This window comes from Cryptomeria japonica, chromosome 11 (genome assembly GCF_030272615.1).
Source record: "Cryptomeria japonica chromosome 11, Sugi_1.0, whole genome shotgun sequence".
Taxonomy (NCBI): domain Eukaryota; kingdom Viridiplantae; phylum Streptophyta; class Pinopsida; order Cupressales; family Cupressaceae; genus Cryptomeria; species Cryptomeria japonica.
Genome location: NC_081415.1, coordinates 5146045 through 5165694, shown reverse-complemented (window position 1 = coordinate 5165694; position 19650 = coordinate 5146045). Strand labels below are relative to the sequence as shown.

Sequence of the window (19650 nt, the reverse complement as noted above, 5' to 3'; positions counted from 1 at the left end):
TGCCTTTTAGAAACCATAGAGAATGCATGGGATGAAAATATATTAAAAGTGACATGGCAACAAATCTGACTTAGCAACTGACATGTTGACAAGTAAGCTAGCAAGCAGGTGAAGCAAACACACACACAGTTTAATCTGACAGCCAAGCAAGCAGCTCAAGCATGTCAAGCAGCTCAAGCACATCAAGCAGCTCAACCAAAATTGAGAAAATCTAATGAATATATTATAGCTCGAAAAGCGCTTCAAACTCAGTCCAATAATACTCTGAGCAATCCTCTAGCTTGAAAAACATAGGCTTGACAAAAACCACTTGACATCAATGACAAAATGTCTAACATTTGTTCCACTTGCAGTATTTGTCACAACCAAAATTGAGAAAATCTAATGAATAAACAGTAGCTCGAAAAGCACTTCAAACTCAGTCCAATAATACTCTGAGCAATCCTCTAGCTTGAAAAACATAGGCTTGACAAAAATCACTTGACATCAATGGCAAAATGTCTAACATTTGTTCCACTTGCAGTATTTGCCAACATGGTAAAGCATTTGTGGAAGGAAAGGCCGGATTTGTAGGGGACATTTTTGACTATCATCCATCTGGGTGTTGCACATGCTAGCATTTCTTCATGTGAGGCTTCAGGGGACCAGGGGATAGCTTTGAATACACATTTCTGTACATTCCAATACTCTTTACTTATTGATCTTTTTTGCATAGTGTGACTTTGATAAAACATCACAAATAATCCCTTTTGTAAGATTCTGGAGAATGGGACATACATTCCAAGCTTTTTTCCCCATACATTTAATATGCATTCATCAAATTTTTTTGTTGGTGGCAAGGCATATTTATCCATACAAGTAAAGAAGATAACAACATTTTTAAGAATGTTTTCTTCTCTTTAACATATACCATTTCTAAGTTGGGATCAACATGACGAAAGCTGGGCAAAAGAGGCATTTTGCTCTTTCCTAGAATTGCAGGATGTTGTTCATTAAAGACATCTTTTCCATCTCCACTTCCATTTTCTTCTCTGAAAATAGCCTCAAACTTTGCATTCTCTGGAGTATACCCAGGGTCTTCTGTGCTTAACACATCCCTGTATGATGTCTTGATTCTGGGTAAATTTTTATCACTATCCAAATTGTTATTGATTTCTTCTGTATTACTATAGGTATGGAACATTAAAACCATTTACCTTATGGCAGTAATTGACCTGAGAGTATGCCACCATTTGAAGACCAAACATTAATTACTCAACGTCCCAAGAAAAAAAGGCAATCAACTCAATAGGGGGGAAAAGGATCATCAATTTAAAAATTCGAAAACAAAAACAACCCACCACACTACAACCAGCAAAAACGAAAATTAAAAACTATCCCACAAGACAAGACCACAAATAACATTCAGATGGAATGGAAAAGTGGGACCAAAGGAACCAAGCACCGCAAAGATGACTAATTGAAGTTGATTCTAGCAAGAACAGCTTCTCCAAGGCCAGCAATGGAGGATGATTATTTGTCTTCCTCACCAACCTCTGAGCTCCCTTGTTTGAAGTCGATTCTAGCAAGAGGAGCTTCTCCAAGACCAGCATTGGAGGATGATTGTTTGTCTTCCTCACCAACCTCAGAGCTCCCTTGTTCTATCTTTTGCCTGGTGTAGATATGTTTTTGACAATTAGGAACTGTCTATCTGAGCTTTTTTCAGCACCCTTGCACAATATAATAGTCATTTGATTCATCTTGGCAAGGAGATCACAATCAAATTTTTGACTTCTAAATGAAAATGAAGCTCCACTTCAGGCAAGTCCGAATCTACTGCAACATTGTTTAAGTCTTCTTTCAAGGAAGACATGGTATCTGAGATAGAGCCACTAGTAGAAGCAGAAGGTACCAACAAATCTAGATACTGCCTCAATGGTCTTGATAATTCTATATATTAGATTTTAGAACATGGTTGGGTGTGCTAACTTTTAATGTGGCTGCATTATAGTCATGGATGGGCCAAGTATTGGGAAATATAAGGTAGCCATGGGATGCACACAATTCAGATTCGAGGACATTGGAGACTTTAGAGGCTGATTGATGCTCTCATTAGGAACCGCATTGCTGAGTCATTGAAGTACGTGGAGTTATATTGCCAATTTGATGGTCTCCACCCACACACGGTATGCCAAATAGAATTGTTGTTTGCATTCCTTCATATGTTGCACAATCAGTTGTTCCACATTGCATCCCTTTATGTAGAGCCTCAACAACTTATATGGTATTGTTGGATCAATAATCAACACACCTTTCTCTTATGGAGTGCCTTTACTCATGAACTGGATAGATGCTCTTACCACAATCATATGGACAACTCCTCGAGTCAAATGGCTAGGCTTAGGCAATAGGCAGAACTAATGACTATACCTAATACACATACCTCGAGTCTACACATACAAGATATTCACATGGAGCGAATACTAAACTTATTTCTGTGAGGTCTAAAGTATGCAACTCAACATGATGTAAGACTCTTTGATCAAACTAATGTAAATGATGATATGGATAGGGACTTGCAAGGAGAAGAACAACAACTAGTAGATAAGAAACAATCATTCATGAGTTTTATGGATTATGGCAATTCAAACTCTTCTCATTCACAAACAAATAGATTGACACCTCAACAAATTGAAGAAAAAAAGAGCAAAGAAAAGAAGTCTTCCTACATTGAGCGAGCTTTGTTTATTGAAGAGAAGCGAGAATTAGAATAGGGCATTGAACACAAGAATAAGTAGGAGATGTAGATGGCAACAAGGGTGCCATACTTGGTTCTCAAATATTTTTTGTTTCAAAAAAGTCAACAAACCAATAATGCTATACAATGTCAAGAATATCATTGCAAACCTTGTTACACCTGATTAGACCAACACTTTCCCTTGGGTGTGATATCTTAACAAATTAAGTACCCAAGGATGATTATGGTTAAATTTTGTTATGCTCCTTGCATCATCTACAACTGGTCTCACTCAATCAAATTTGCTAATGTCCTCCAAGAACAGGTCAAGGCAATGTGCTGCACAAGGGGTCTAAAGAATGACTAATGTTTGTCTTGGAGCAATCTCCTAGCTTCCACATATGTTGTTGCATTGTTAGTTATGATTTATACCACATTATCTATGCCCACCTCCATGACAAGTTCCTCCAACATTAGACTCTCAACATTTTTGCATTTCTTACTTTGTTAGAGGCATCAATTGATTTCAAAAAGTCACTTCACCATTTGAAACTACCAAAAAGTTGATAATGGTGCGGTTTTTCTTGTCCGTGCAGCCATATTTTCTCCATTGGTTCTTTTGTTCTTCCACTATTAAGTTTGCCTCTTTGGTTGCATTCATGAGCAACCTACATGTACAAAATTTTAATTTTCAAACACAAAAAAAGCCTAAGTTCAAGACAAATTAAAATTACTATAAATTAGCATTAATTTAGAGAAAGTACCTTGTAGCCTTTTCCTGCAACTATCAACGTAGTTGCCAAATTTCCCAAATAAGGACGGCTCGCTGCATTGAAAGGAAGGTTCTTGAAGTACCAAAAATTGGTACATGCCTTATTTGCTTGTTGATGCACCTCCTTGTTCCACCTTGAACCTTCCAATGATGGTTGTGCTCTAGGTGTGTTTTTGGGCACAAAAAAGCTATGTGGCATGCCTATATGTGCTCTACTTGAAGTGGATGCCAATGTGTTTCGTACTCGTGGACCACGAAGGGAGCCCACAAAAATGTTGTTTCTTCATTTGTTTTTGCTTTAGGACTATGATTACTAGCATTAGCTATGGCTGTGGCTATGGCTGCCTTTGTTTTGTCCCTTTGTAATTTTTCTTCTACCAATTCCAAGTGTGCATTCATCTCATTATGGTGTTGTAACAAGGCTTGGCGTCATGATGAGTAATGCTTGCAAGATGGTATTTGATGCAATTTATGCCTCAAAGTATTTTTTGACATCTAATGCAAAGAACTATCCTAGGTGTAGGTCCCTATATCCCATATTTCCAAGCAGTGTCTATAGCTACTGTTGGATGAGTGCCTATAACCGTCATCATTTGGGCTGAGTTTGAGCTCGATCCAGATCCAAAGACCTCTCTGTTTTCCATTGTATCTAACGGTTAACCTACAAGTACAAAGTGATAATGCAACATTTAAATTTTTATACACAAAAAGATCAGTTTAAATTTAACCTAAAATTTATATAGTTCAACATGCATTATTTAAATCAACATAAATTCAATATAACCAAATCATTTTATTCCCAAAATTAGGTTGAAATCAAAAAAATAATGTGTATAAAATACACTTAATTCCTAAAAAAATCAGCATAAATGAAAAAGATGGTGATAAATCCAATTTTTTGGAAATAAATTTCAAAAGACTACTAGGTTTTAGGAAATTATGAGTTTTTCATAATCCACATGCTTGATTTTAGCTGTTAAAATGAATTTAAATACTTGAAAAAAAAACAATTTTTTTTTACTAACCTGCCCTTGAAAATATTGAAATTTGCTCTTCAACTGCTGTGTGAGGAATAGTGAGGGCATTGAAGACTTTATAAGCAAAAGAAAGTGTTTTTAACACGTTTTTTGTATGTCCTAGATGCATCCCACTTTTTGATAGTGCTGGCTGAGTTTATTTTGTGGACTAGTGGATTTTTTGGGCCTAGTGGAGTTTTTGGTGAGTACTTGCCCAAAAACATGGCAAGTAATTTTGCAGCATAAAAACTCGACGTGTACTTGTCAAGTGTCCCAACTATGGTGGTGATTGTTTTAAAGAAGGATGTTAGTGGGTGCATGTCTTCAGACTACTGTAAGCTCAATAAGCTTACCATCAAAGATAAGTTTTCTAATTCTATCATTCATGATTTTCTTGATGAATTGTATGGAGCATTGTTCCTTACCAAGTTATATCTCATGGTTATCACCAAATATAATTAAAGGACTTTCGAGGATTGCTATATGGATACATGAGAGTCCTAATATATTTTTGGTTATGCCATTTTGTTGCACCCCTATTAAACTCGTCTTTTCAACATTATTTTTGTAATACATTAGTATGTCAGGTATGAGAACTGAGGCTGTCGTTTTTGTTATTGTTACCTTTGATGGATATATTGTCCTAGGCAGCATTGCTCATCATTCGGGTCATTCTATTAGCTTGCCCAATCATAACTGAAACAAGGGGATGCAAATACTTTAAAGTGTCAATATGATATTTGGCAAGTAGGAGCATGTTGAGGTAGACATAACCAAGTCTTAAGAGGTTTGAAACAATAAGGGGGTACCTTTTGTGCAATGGTTTCAGCACTGAAGACACAAAAATGCATGAAAGGGTGCCTATATGCAAAGAGAATAAAGTTGAAGGACAAATGACAGAAGTTGAGTAACAAATGCATGTCATTGGTACACCTAGAAGATAATATTAATCTTCCATGTGGCGATTGAGGTTGAAATGAGTGCTTGACCATGCTTGACTATGTAAGGAATGCTTATATGGGCACCTGAGATCAAACATGATGGCTTAGATTACAAATTGGTGGGCCTGGGCAGGTGATGTGGATGTTTCAAGAGGCAAGGCTGCTCTAAAACGGTGCTACATGTTTTTCAAGTTTTTGAAGCAAGTGAACCAGCTCAAAAGTGCATTTGAAGGAAGTGTTTCAGTGACAACAATAACATAAAAGGGCGCCTATCATATTTTTAGTGACATAATCAGGTTTATAAGCACCAAGGATGTGTTTCAAGCATCAAGGAGGAGAGATAAGTTCGCCTGGGTCAGATAGATGGCAGTTAATTGACAAAGCAACCTGACAAGGCTGCCTATGATGTTATTTAGATGCAAATGCAGCTTAACTAGGTGCCTGGCTGTTATGAACTACCTTTTAAGTGTCATAATAGGTGTAGAATGTGCTTAGGGGTGAAAATGTATGTTTGAAGTGACAGAGATGGCACTTCGGCACACCTGAGAGGAGAAGTAAGGGTTATAAACTTGTAAGTGATCAAATCAGTCTGGAAGCCCAGCTAGAAGGTAAAGTGTAAGGTTAAGTGACAATAGTGACTGCTAGGCACACCAATAAGGTAAAGGAGTGTTCAGTGGCAAAGGCACATAAAATAAGCACCTAGTAGACATAAGCTGCTCTTTTGAATGACAAAATCATCAAAAAGAAGTGCTTGATTGAGAAACGAGACTCGCCCGAAATCGCCCAAACTCGGCGAGTCCGAGTCCGAGTCCGGCCAATTGAGTCGCAAGGGCTCGGACTCGGACTCGGCCGAGTCTACTCTCCAGACTCGCCGAGTTGGCGATTTTGGCTCAAAATTGCCAAACTCGGCGAGTCCTGAGCCCCAGACTCGGCTACTGGCTGGGTTAATAAAATGACCAAAAAAAAAACATTTTAAAAAGTTTTTTTGGAAGGGCGAAATTTGACATTTTGGTCTCTCCGTCAGGATTATTTTATGGAGTATAAGTGACATTTCCTTATATCTTTCTTCTTTCTTATACTTTAAGTTATATTCCATATATACTGTCAGGATGTTTGAGAGTGGTTTCGGGCCTCCAGGAGTTATATTGCAAAATCTAGTTTTTGGAGGATTCTTCAGTTTTCCAGACTTAGTCAAATTTCAGGATCAGGACATTCCAGACTTAGCCAAATTTCAGGGCATTTGAAGATCAGGATGACATTCCAGACTTTATCACTCACCAACTTGACCTAGCTTGGACCTTCAAGAATGATACTCACTCACCAAGCAAGACCCAATTAGCAACAAGAGCAAAACCAGGCCCTAAGGAAGACTCTCAAAGGAACCCTAATTCAGACTTGTAATAAGTTTTTTTGGCCTCACGGGGCGCTGCCCCTCGACCTCGCCCTGTATCGCGACAGGGAGTGCGCACCCACCTTGGGGGCACTGCCCCCAAACCCCCGTTGAAAAATATGGGGGAAACTGCATCGATAGAAGTAGAGAAAATTTAACCTCCGAGTCTGACATTGATTGGATCGACCAGGTAGATATAGAGGTTGAGACTGTAGCCATGGCAAAGGAGGAGCGGAGAGCACGAGCACAGACAGGAGATTCAGAGGCAGATAGTGACACGGATGTTCCTGATGTTGGTGAGCATGGCATGGTGTCACGGGGAGCGGCTATGGCAGTCGAATCATCCAGGACCTACCTTAGACGCCTTCGCAGGGGGTTGGGGCCGGAGAGTGCAGGCTCCTCTGAGCCATAGACTTGTAGTTGTATTTACCTTTGGTATTTGTATGAAACATTTGATGATGATCATATGATGACATGGATTTTTTATTCCATGAGTTTTGTAATATTGTATACATTTGACAATATTTATATATCTATGTTTGTTATTTTCTTCAGCTACAATTTGCGTTTATGCTTATGTGATTGATGTATACTTGTGTATGTAATCAAATGAGCCGAGTTTGATGATGTTATTGTGTCTTTAAGGTGTATTCAATAAAGGGTGTCTGAAACAAGTTTTAAATATTTAAAAATCTCTAAATTTCTTGAGTTTTTCACTATCCCGAGTCCAGCCGAGTCTGGAGCCGAGTCTGACGCCGAGTCCCGAGTCCGAGTCCGAGTTGGCCTTGCCGAGTCCGAGCCGAGTCCGAGTCCCGTTTCTTTGAATTTGTCATGTAAATGATGGGGCTAGAAGGGATAAAGTGCCTGGAGCAATTTGGATGACAAATGCCAAAAAAACACTTAAATATAGTGGATGAAGATCTAAGTGACATGAACAGCAAAAATAGTCCTGAACGGTTTAGAACATGGTTATCACTAATCAATTGGGTTTCTAGGTTCCAAAAGTGGATCAAACAGTGATTATAGTTAGTTGGCTATAGCAGCAGTTTTTCAAGTATGCATGGCTGCAGTTTTCATACCCTAGATTTCAAAGATTTTTCATCCATTAGAACAGTTAGGTCTTCAGATTCATGGACTATGGAATCATACTTGGCTTTCATGTGTATTTAACTTGAAGGTGAAAACCCTTGGGTTTCAAGTACAACCTTTTTGTTTAAACCCTGGAAAATGGTTTTGCAGCAAGTAGATGGATCATGACATTTAAGAAAATTGCTATTTTTGATCACAACAATATGTGGTAGTGGTTTATTCCAAATGGTCTTGTTTTTGGCCAAAGGGTGAGGGCCTATTTTTAGGTTGCTTTTGGATAGTTTTATTATGCTGAGAGGTGTAACCTACAGTGGCAGCATGTGGGAGAAGCATCTGATGTGGTGACTGTGGAAGAAAATGAATTTTTTTTAATTTAGAGCCACCATTTTTTTTAAAATATAAAGATATTAAAATTGTAAAGTATATATTAATGCCTATAAATGAAACTATTAAAAAGTAACATATGACTATATAATATTTGATGCACTTTTCAAAGTGAAAACAAAACAAAAGAATTGACAAAATAATGAACAGTGGCTTTTCTAAAAGTAAAATAAAGAATGTATTGCAAAAATCAGCTTTTCAAATCAAATCAAAGTGATTAATGTAGATAAAATAAAATAATTCTGAAGTAAAAATAAGTTTTTTGTGTCCATGTATGTATGTAGAAATAAACAGTTATAAAGTAAATAAAATAATGCATGATTAAATAAAATAGCTTTGAGTCTTTTCCTCACTTATTTACTTATCTATTTGTGTATTTGTAGTATTTAAATAGATATTAGCATTTAATATTCATAGTTACTCGCTAAAGTAATAATTTTTTTTCATCGAAGTATAAGTTCCTATTTTGTATTTTTGTTCTCTTGGTTTCCCTTGGCTGATATGTATCTTGTTTTCATTTGTTTTCAAAATGTATAGAAAAAATGAGACTTCAAATAAAATAAAAATAATTTGAAAAGCTATATATTTATGGAAATAAAATAACTATAAAACTATTGAAATAAGTTTCATGATGCCTATCTAACTTATATCATAAATTTAATGTGGGCACCTCAAGACTGATATATCTTTGCATCTTTAGTTTTTCCTTCAAAGTTCTTTCTTTTTTGCATTTTGGAATCTTTAAGCACTTGTGCTTTTAAGCATTGATTTTTGGGATAAAATAATGATTATCCTATGTTCAAAAAATTGGATATTTTGTAACCTACAAAAAGTGCTTTGGATATAACACATTTTTAATGATAGTTGATGTTGCGCATATGCTACTAAAATATTGTTCCATCCATTATTCTTGTGTTTTCTTTAAAATGTCTCTATCTTCATGAATGGAAGTGGAGCTAGATTCTAGTGTTAGGCTTTCTATCGTGATATCTATCTATCTAGGTTGTAGCTTTGAATGTAGCGTAGCTTTTTCGATTCCTGAGATCTTGTGCTGTGAATGATCTAGATGCTACTTCATTGAAATCTTGTTTGCATCAGATTGTGGGTATCTGTTTTAGTCAGCAGACAGGCGGTTTGCATAGATTAGTTGCTTTCATTCAAAATCTATAAAATCTTGCTTGTGAGGCAAGAGTTACCAGTTGTTTGCTCATACTGGAGACAAAAAGCTAGGCAATTAGTTATTTTACTTCTGTAATAACAACACAATATTGATGGCAAAAACATCCAATAAGTCTATAACATCCAAAAAGTTATATAATGGTAGACAGATATATGCAACTTAAGTATCAAATCATCAGTATTTGCTATGATCAAAGAGAGCTGAAGACAGTATCATTTATTATACAGCAGAAAGAATAAATCCACCCAAATGAGGTGGATGTTTTCCTTTTGAGGTTGTGGCATTGTGTTTGTTATAGGTGCTCCTCACTGACCTGAACCGTTAGGTGAAGGTAAGGACTGACCTTCGATCATGCGCTTCTCAAACTTATAACTTCTATCTCATCATCACCGTGGCATTGTGTTTGCTATGTTGCAAACTAAGCTGCCAAAAATGTCACAGGGGGCTCCTGTTTCAAAGTTTTTCCTTTCCAAAACAAAGACGGAAATAGTTCACAAAGGCCTGGAAATTCACAAAGGTTAAGACTGTCTCCTGGGTTTTGATCTTTTCACGCTTAATGACTGAATTTTATGTTTATTATTTGTCTCTCTATATATTGATTTTTTTTTTATATTTTCTCTGTTTACGTTTTTAATGCCATTTCAAATCCTGGTTTTCTTGGAAAATTGATGCATCTAGTGTTCCTTTTCCTTCTGATTTGGTTGCAAAAACTACAACATATCAATATTAGCAAATATCGAATGACAATGCAAGTTCAACATTTCGGTATAACATATTTGATTTTTTTTTGAAAAATGAAAACCCGATATCAAATGACAAAAGTTCAGATCAATGTTCCATTTGTGACAGTCTGCCTATATCCAAATGGACCAAATGGATACCATACGGTTTGGATTTGTTTATTTTCTTCGTCTGTTTGGTGCTGGTAAGTGCAGTAGCAGAGCACAACAGGCTTTTTCTCTCATTTTAGTCTTACCTTTTTGGGTCACTGTACAAATGCACACAAATGAATGGGTGTTGTTTTTCAAAGAATGGAAATTGAACAACTCCAGAATTGAAAGTTTTAATGTTTTTTGAGGAAAAGCTGACCTAAGGCTATCTGGGTAAATTTGGCTTTCAAAATTTGATCATTTGTACTTCTGGCCAAGGTCATACTTTCCCTTTTGTTTTGATCAGAAGTGCATCAAAAACTGACTCCACTGTGACATCGAGTTGATTATTTAGTCATGAAGTTGCTTCTGGATTTGACTCTGTATCTTTTTTGCATCTCTTGACAATTTTTTAATTTTTCATCTCTTGACACTCTCTCATCCTGATGATGGATCACAGAGTGTGATCCGAAACGTTGATGCAAAAAAGATAGAAACAGTCAAATCCAGAAGCAACTTCATGATTTGATTATGGACTCTGGAAATTTGATAAAATTAATTGATATATTTAGTTTCAAATTCAATCTAGAAACAAAAGTTATCTGGTATTTTTCATGTATGATACTTTTCATTTTACATTAACTCGTAAAACTCAGAGTTCATGATTGTCTGGCCTTGTTGAAATCAAGATCCTAGTAGCTTGGAACAAAGTGGTGATTCACAGCATGCAGTGTTTGAAACAAAAAATAGCATTCAAATTCAATAGTGTGATCGGAGGGGTCTCCTATTATGTGGTGATTTATGATTTCAGGTAAATGGAAGGAAAGTAAAGATAGGAAAAAAAAAAGAATATTTCTGTGATGAGTAACATTTTATCCAGATCATGATACTATCATAACATTTTTACAATTTGACATTAAACATTCAACTTCAATTCGAGATTGAATAATTAATTCAAATATGAGCATCCGTAGTCGATGCTCTGTTATGTACCAAGTATAAATATGGTCAATGTGTAGTATCTACATATTAAATATAGAAATACAATATAGCAGTACTAACTAGATACCCACGTAGATAAAATGGTGTTATATATATATATATTTGCCTCATATATATGAATCAGGGGACACTTGTGATAGGTACTTTCCATTATGAGGCGAACATTTATTTGTTTCTATGTTATAATAACTTAATGGGTACCATGTCACGGTATTGGTTTGCAGCTTATTTACTACACAATTAAGATAGCTGTTGTATTCTAATGCCATATTGCTTGTTATATGGTTTGGGGGATCCTCACTTTCTCATGTTCTTCTGTGCTTTGATCATTTTCATTCACTTCTTTTGATCATTTGTGGAAATTAGTATTAGTTATCTGCTAATTCAGATCTTTTATAGATATTATTGCTTCTTTCTGATTTTTTTGCAGTGCTGGTGTTGCTAAGAAGTGTCCAAGCTGTCATGCTTTTCCAGAAAATCTAGCCAGGGAACCTATGCTATCCCCTTGTTTTCATTGTTTTTGTAATGTTGGACTCACTTTTTCCATGGTTTGGGACAATGGGACATGAAGCACGGTTATGGTGTGGTTTTTGAGAGGATTTTCTTGCATATAGATGATTTTCTTTGCTCTACTCAAAATTTGATAGCTGAATTTCAAACTTATTGTACACGTGGGCTCTTTGCTGAAGTGGTTCAGATGGAGGAAATAGATTATAGACTAGACATTTTGGTTTGTGATGGTTTTGAGCTGCTTATAGGCTGGCTATGATTCTTCTTTCTGTGCTTGTGGGACATGGCCATGCCCTTTTTAGGGCAAGTTTTTCTCCATCCTTAAGACATTGAGATGGATGAGAAAGTGGAAAGAGCAGCAGAAAGCAATAGTGTTTCAAGGCAGGTTGGCTCTAGACCTCAGCCTGTAACAAATGAGGCATTTTTACCATCAGGTCATGGAATAGCATATGAGCCAACCTTCATTTCTTCAAATCTGAGGCCCTTGATCTTTGGTAAACTAAATGGAGGAATGCGTGTTACAAATTATTCTGTGCAAACTGGTGAGGAATTTGCTTTGCAATTTGCACAGGAAGCATCAAGAACTCAGAGACGAGTAGAATTGGAACAAGTACCACTTTCAAATGTAAATGCCCACGAATCCAACACTTACGTTTATGAGGATTTGACAGGTATTCTTGGTATTGGGCGAGTTGATTCTGGAACCAATTCTGAGATTTCTATACTAGGAGCAGAAAGAGGCAACTTAAGTGGTTATGGGAGCCATTTCAAGTCTTCATATAATGACTCTTTACAAGGAATACAAACTTCCCGGTCTGGCAATGATGGTGGGTATCATTTGGAAGAAGGATCCTTCGCTTCCACTCAGCAAACTGGGCTTCATCACACGTCTTACTCTATGCACCAATCTTACCATTCTGGCCTATCAACTGATTCTTCTCAAGGAAAGGTGAAGTTCATGTGTAGTTTTGGGGGAAAAGTTCTGCCCAGGCCTAGTGATGGGAAGCTTAGATATGTGGGTGGTGAAACACGTATTATAACTGTGAATAAGGATGTTGGCTATGAGGAACTTATGCAAAAAATTATTGATGTTTATGGTCAGGCTCTTATTCTGAAGTATCAGCTACCAGGTGAGGACCTTGATGCTCTGGTGTCTGTGTCCTCTGATGAAGATCTTGAAAATATGATGGAAGAATATTACAAACTGGATAATAAGGACGGGTCTTCACGACTGCGGATCTTTCTCTTCACTGGATTAGATAACGAACTTACTCATTTTGATGTCATAGCTGATATGAGGCATTCTAAGCAGCAATATGTTGATGCAGTCAATGGTATCTTGGAGACAAGCACGAGAAAACATTCAGGGAGTATAGTGAGTTTTTCATCGCAACATCTGGATAATTTGATTGGACTAGATGTTGCGGAGAACTGGAACACTGCTGGAAGAGCTCAAGAAGACATGGATTCATTACGGCTTCAATATTCAAAAGATGGCCAGAAGATTGTGAATTTTCCAAATGTTGTGCCATTGTCTTCCAAGCCATCAGTATCTAATTCTGCTTTTGCAATCAAATCACCTACAATTTCAGCTCCATTCTCTTCTCTGCCGATGCATGTCAGAGTCATACAATCTGTAGTAGCAGAAAGTCCTATGCACTTTATCCAAGAGCAGATAAATTTGCATCCACGCTCGGTAGTTCTTCCGTCAGAGGGTATCCATGATATAGATTATGGAAGACCCATATCCTCTTCTGCTGCATTTCATCCCGACTTTCAAAATAAACATACAGAATCTAAAACATCCCAAGATTCAGCTGGCAACCAGAACAATGATTTTCTGCTCCCAAGCCACTCAGATTCGATGTACAAAGGTGATGGCCAATTCACTGATACTAAGGTTGCTCAGCCCACATTGGATCTCAGGTCAGATGAGCTTCATTCTGTGGATCTTCAACGAATTACTCATTTCCCACCTCCAGTACATCAACCTGTGTGGCATCGTTTTGATACGGAACAGTATAGCTACACACCAACAGATTATGTTCCGCAGGTAAATTCTGGCAGTGTGCATTTGCAACACCGTGTTCAACAATATACAGTACAGAACACTCAGTCTGGAAACCTTGGTACTGCTGTTCCCAAACAAACTGATTCTCTTCACTTAACCCATGATGATGAGGTCGAAGCTCCTCAAGGTTCCAGTTTGAGCAATGACACTGGTTCCAATACCGTGAAGCAGGCTACTTCATCTCCACACCAAGGTGGAGTAGTCCAGTCAATTGCAGAGGGTGAACAAACCCACAATACTCCACATGTTGATCAACAATATATTAGCACAAGGGTGCTAGAAGATGACAATCAGCAAGGTTTTCCTTCTAATCTGTCTCATTCAGATGAGCAATTTACTCATCAGCAGACAATATCTGAAGAAGTTGTCACAAATTTAAATGAACGGTTCATTCGTCCACAGGCATTGCCTCATGTTCTTTCTGATAATGTGCTACAAACACATGCCACTAAGTCAGTGCATCTCATGAGTGAAGGGGCTTCTATTTATCAAGGTCATCATTCAGATAGTTTAATAGGAACGGGACCTTTTCATGCTGGACCAAGAACTACTCAAGAAAGTTTGATATCTTTCCTAGATCAAGGTGGTGTGGCTGATGCAGACAGTAAAGTTGTTCATCAGGATGAGCGAATTTCACCTGTCTTTTCTGGATGGCAACAGGGTAAAGCTACACATGGTAGTGGAGAGAGTTTAAAAGAACAAAATTTGTTTCATTCTAATTTTAGTGAGATCTTAGATGAGAGTGATAAAACTTTTGACCAGAAATCATTGGAAAAGTCTGATAAAATGCCTGCTGCTAGGAGGACAAGAACTGATCAATTTGATTGCAGCAATGAAGAGCAGATTTCCGAGTTGTCAGGGGTTGATTATGCCAAACCAGCTGCGAGCTATGGTGTGTTAAAACCACCAGAGGACATGACTACTCTTGTGTCCCTTGGGTTGGGTACTTCTTATGAAGCTTTTAAAAAAACTGACACTCCTGAAACTTTAGTGCCCGCATCCTATCAACTTAAGGTGCCTATTACTGCAGGACAGATTGGAGCAACATACATTGTTACTGAGGCCGCACAAGCATCACAGTTGTCTGAAAGGATGAACCACTCTGTATTGCCTAGGCCTGGATCCAGTGTTCAGGAAGGTATTATATTTAATCCTCTTGAAGAACATACTGCTTATCATCATGCTGGAAATGTTCATCTTCAACTGCCTACTTTTGATCAAAGGATCAGTAACGAGAGATTGACAGAGACTGGTTCTAATCCTTTCTTGCCTACGACTGGAGTTGAAGCTTGTGTTCCTTCAAGCATGTCTGGGGTATGGTGGGATGACATGAGATCAGAAAGAGATTATACAAATGTTGAGGCATCCAGATATACCTGTGAGCCAAAAGGGAATTTAATTGATGAATTAGCTCATGATCAACTCCCTTCAACAGTTAACAATGATACGAGCAGGTCTCAATACCATCCTGTGCAGTTTTTGGGGCAGAGCCTGATTGATGATGATTATGGACACTTGTATCCAGTTTCGGGTATTCTTTCAAATGCCAGATTTATTGATGACCTTCCAAGTTCTAGTTCATTGCATGTGCCTGTTAGCTCTGAAGATGGGATTTACCAGAAAACAGTTCCTTTGGACCACAATATTAGCAAAGGTTTATTCCACCAGCCCGCAGCTGACCAAGCAGGAAGTGATGAGATTGATGAGAGCTACTCTAATGATTTTAAATCCCATTTGGATATTGTGGGAGTTGCTTTAGACCATGTTAACCTCCATGAAAATTTAGACATGGAAAGAAATGGTGAGTCACTCAATTTTTCACAGATGATGGAGACACTGAATTCAAACTTTCCTCCCACATCAACTCTGTCTGATGGTAAATGGGGTGCAGCAAGTGAGGATGTTAGAGTTGATGATAATATCTTACTTGAAAAAGTGGTTGAAGTAGCAGATGAGGATTCCACAATAATTGAGGGTTCCATATTAAATCATGATTCAGACAATGATGTATGTCATTTCCAATTCTGAACTTCTTTTGAATTCTTTAAGCATCAGTAGAATAACATGTACTATACTAACATATGCTTTGTGTGTATCTATGACTAACATATGCTTTGTGTGAGTAGGAAGCTAGAAATGAAGATTCGGACAAGGATGAAGCTGCCAGTGATGCAGTTATTGCTGAATGTGAAGCTATAGCTCATGGATTGCAGGTTAGAGATTTAGCTCTTTTATTATTGTGTTTCCAAGTTAGAGGACATGGATTGTTCTAGAGGCTGTTTCTTTATGCAACTCCTTGAGCAGATTATAAAGAATGCTGACCTTGAAGAACTGCGAGAACTTGGCTCTGGCACTTTTGGGACAGTGTACCATGGAAAATGGAGGGGATCAGATGTTGCAATTAAACGAATAAAAAATAGCTGTTTTATGGGAAGGCCATCAGAGCAAGAGCGCATGGTGGGAATCCTTAATCTATTCTTGTGTCTGCTTTAATGTGGAAAATTTTGTTTCTTTCTTTACACCAATCATTTTATTTTCTTTGAAAAGTCTATATCCTGTGAAGTGCGTGGTGGTGAACTAAACAAGATTGGTGTAATGAATTTAGAGAGCTGATTTTTGGCGGGAAGCTTTGATGCTTGCACAAATGCATCATCCAAATGTTGTTGCCTTCTATGGTGTTGTCCCAGATGGTCCTGGGGGAACTCTGGCAACTGTGACAGAATACATGGTAAATGGCTCACTTAAACAAGTCCTTCAAAGGAAAGATAGGTATGGTTTCTGCCACTGTTTTTTAATTATCTTCTACCATCCCTTTTATTGGACGCTAGCTTTATTTTAACTGTGACCAATAGAAGTGAAGAGCATATGACATGGAATGTTACTGCTGAGGAAAGAGCAGTTAATGTTACGAATATTGGAAAATTTAATGTCACTTGCAGGTCAATTGATCGCAGAAAGCGGTTGTTAATTGCAATGGATGCTGCTTTTGGAATGGAATATTTACATAGCAAGAATATTGTACATTTTGACTTGAAATGCGAGAATTTGTTGGTCAACATGAGAGACCCTCAACGTCCTATATGCAAGGTATGATTTTGCTCTTTCGCAATATGTTTTTATATTTAGTGGTTCGTTTCTTGTTTGGTACTTCTGAAACTGTTTCTGGTACTTGAATCATTACAACATTGTATGCTTTGTCCTTCCATCCTTTTGGACAATATGGACTGTTGGCAAATAAAGATTTGAATAAAGCTAAAGTTTAAATGGCTTATTTTCAGGTTGGGGATTTAGGCCTGTCAAAAATTAAACATCAAACCTTAGTTTCTGGTGGTGTGCGTGGAACCCTTCCATGGATGGCACCAGAGTTATTAAATGGCAGCAGCAACATGGTTTCTGAGAAGGTTAAACAGAAGAATTTTGTTTTTAACTTTTTCTCCACTCAAGTGTATTTTGTACTCAAAATAGTGAATAGTAAATATTGCTGTGTAGAACCATTGACTTCAGTTTCTAAGTTCCTTGCAGTTGTTTGCTTTATTTGCTTCAGGTTGATGTGTTTTCATTTGGAATAGTAATGTGGGAGCTCCTCACAGGCGAGGAACCATATGCTAACATGCATTATGGAGCAATAATTGGTATGCCCTTTACATAGGCTAAATGTGTGACTGCCCTGGAATTTGTAATCTGAGTCTTTTAGATGATTGATAAAGATGGGCAATACATATTTAGGTAAATCTCATATTGAGTTTTTGGAACCTCTTCTCTAGCTTTTTTACAAAACTGTGCAGGAGGTATAGTGAGCAATACGTTGCGTCCACATGTACCAAACTGGTGTGATCCTGCTTGGAGATCATTAATGGAGCAGTGCTGGTCAGCTGACCCTAATGGAAGACCTTCGTTTACAGAAATAGCCAACCGATTACGTGCAATGGCCATCTCATTTCATTCAAGGGGCCATGGTCATCATCATCATGTTCATCATGGTTAGAGCTAAGCAAAGTTAAGACTTCTGCACCTTATTTTAGGCAAGGTTTGGTACTAATCTTTACATGATGCTGACAATATTTTCATATTGTTTATAATTTATTATTTACAAGGGGCTTGAAATTCCATGAAATATTTTTAACAGTCCCTTCAGATTTACTTGTATGTTAGCTGTGAACACCCTGCAGGGGGGTTTCGATAACAACAATTCAATTGTAGTTTATGCCTAGTATGTGTTCGATGTAGGAAATAAGTGACCTGCTGCATATTATAATATGTAAAAATGGCACTTTATGCTGTTTGCATCCAAGGTCAGGGGTTTCTTAGAAGGAAAAGCTGTATCAAATTAATGTAAAAGAATGCTGTTTTCCAATGTGGAAGAATAGAGGGCATTTCAGCCCTGCAATTTTACAATGTGGGTGCCCCTTATGTTTCTATTTGTTAGATTGAATTACATCTGGGCTGTTCAGTGTTGAGAGATCAGGCATCAGTGTCCATATCTGTGTACATATATTTAGATTTTATTTTTTTCTTGTAGTTAAAAACTGTGATCATGTAAAACAGCTTAAAGTTTTGTGCTTATATTGAATTTGATTGATGTAAAGGTCAAATTTATTCAATAAGTAAGCGAATTTCCAGAATGGTCATAGCCAAATTAAAGAATGGTTCATTCAGAAAAAAAATTAATATCGATTTGGTAAGAATTGTCAAGAGGTATATTCAAAATTGAAGTTCGATACATTTTAAATCATGAAAAACCAGCTTCATATTGTCCAGTTCCTTGGTTTTTATCATTGAATAGGTATTCATGTTTATGATCATGCCCCTTTGTTTGCAGTAGACAAATTATCAATGCCATTCTTCTAAAACCTATGGGATTGTAAGAATGCAGAAAGACTAGCTTTATTGGGAGGGTATATTAATAGGAAAAATTCAACATTAGGTTCACGACGTATATGGCATGTTTAAAAAAGGAGGGCACACTAGTTAATGTTGGTTTTTCAATATCACAAAAGGTTAGAAACTCCTACCCAATTTGAGATTCACAGTTCTTTATGGATGGAATTTTAGGGTGATAGGAGTAATTATTTACATTGGGGGGTAAACCTACCTAAAGGTATTTTTGGGACTCAGCTTAAGAAATTTTACATTGATTGGGCACAGTGCATGTGGTATTAAAAAAAAAGTGTGGTAGAGATGGACCGGCATAGGATTTGAAATTAGAATATCCCATTGGCACTTTTGGGGCTTTGGCTTTGTAAGTATGGATTGAACTCTGACGATCCTTTTCAAGGGAACCTAACTATTGATTTTTGATGCGATATTTTGTAGACATGGGCTAGGTTCTTTGCAGGTCCGAGCCTTTTAAAATCTTAGCATTGCGAATCCTTCATATTGATCTTGCAATTTGTAGTCCAAAGCTTGCAGGAGATCCCAGTGATACACATAAGGCTATATATCACAGTAGTGAAAATCTTTTGTAGGATTGACTTATAAAGATTGCACGAGATCCCTATGATACACAAAAGGCAATATGCTGTAGTAGCAAAAATATTTCATAGGATTGACATGGGAGACCAAAAGCTAAAGATTTTTTTCACTTCATCAGGGTTTAATCTGAAAAAGTTAGGAAATTAATAATTTCTGGAAAAGTAAAAAATATAGAAAAGTAGTTTTTTTTTAAAGATATATTGAACGAAATATAAAAAAGTGGTTTTTTAAATTTCAT

The 19650-nt window shown here is 37.1% G+C and overlaps 1 protein-coding gene across 2 annotated transcripts in view; it reads left to right on the top strand.

Annotated features, from left to right (window-relative positions):
• Window positions 1–18335, top strand: part of LOC131075206 (uncharacterized) — a 41874-nt gene extending 23539 nt beyond the window's left edge. For both annotated transcript variants that reach the window (XM_058012032.2, XM_058012033.2), the window contains 8 exons: window positions 11790–15947; window positions 16067–16153; window positions 16245–16397; window positions 16546–16709; window positions 16880–17027; window positions 17219–17341; window positions 17485–17572; window positions 17726–18335. In XM_058012032.2, coding sequence (XP_057868015.2) covers window positions 12204–15947; window positions 16067–16153; window positions 16245–16397; window positions 16546–16709; window positions 16880–17027; window positions 17219–17341; window positions 17485–17572; window positions 17726–17925 — 4707 coding nt within the window. In that variant the 5' untranslated portion in view covers window positions 11790–12203 and the 3' untranslated portion in view covers window positions 17926–18335. The remainder of the gene's footprint in view (window positions 1–11789; window positions 15948–16066; window positions 16154–16244; window positions 16398–16545; window positions 16710–16879; window positions 17028–17218; window positions 17342–17484; window positions 17573–17725) is intronic.
• Window positions 18336–19650: the final 1315 nt, after the last annotated feature.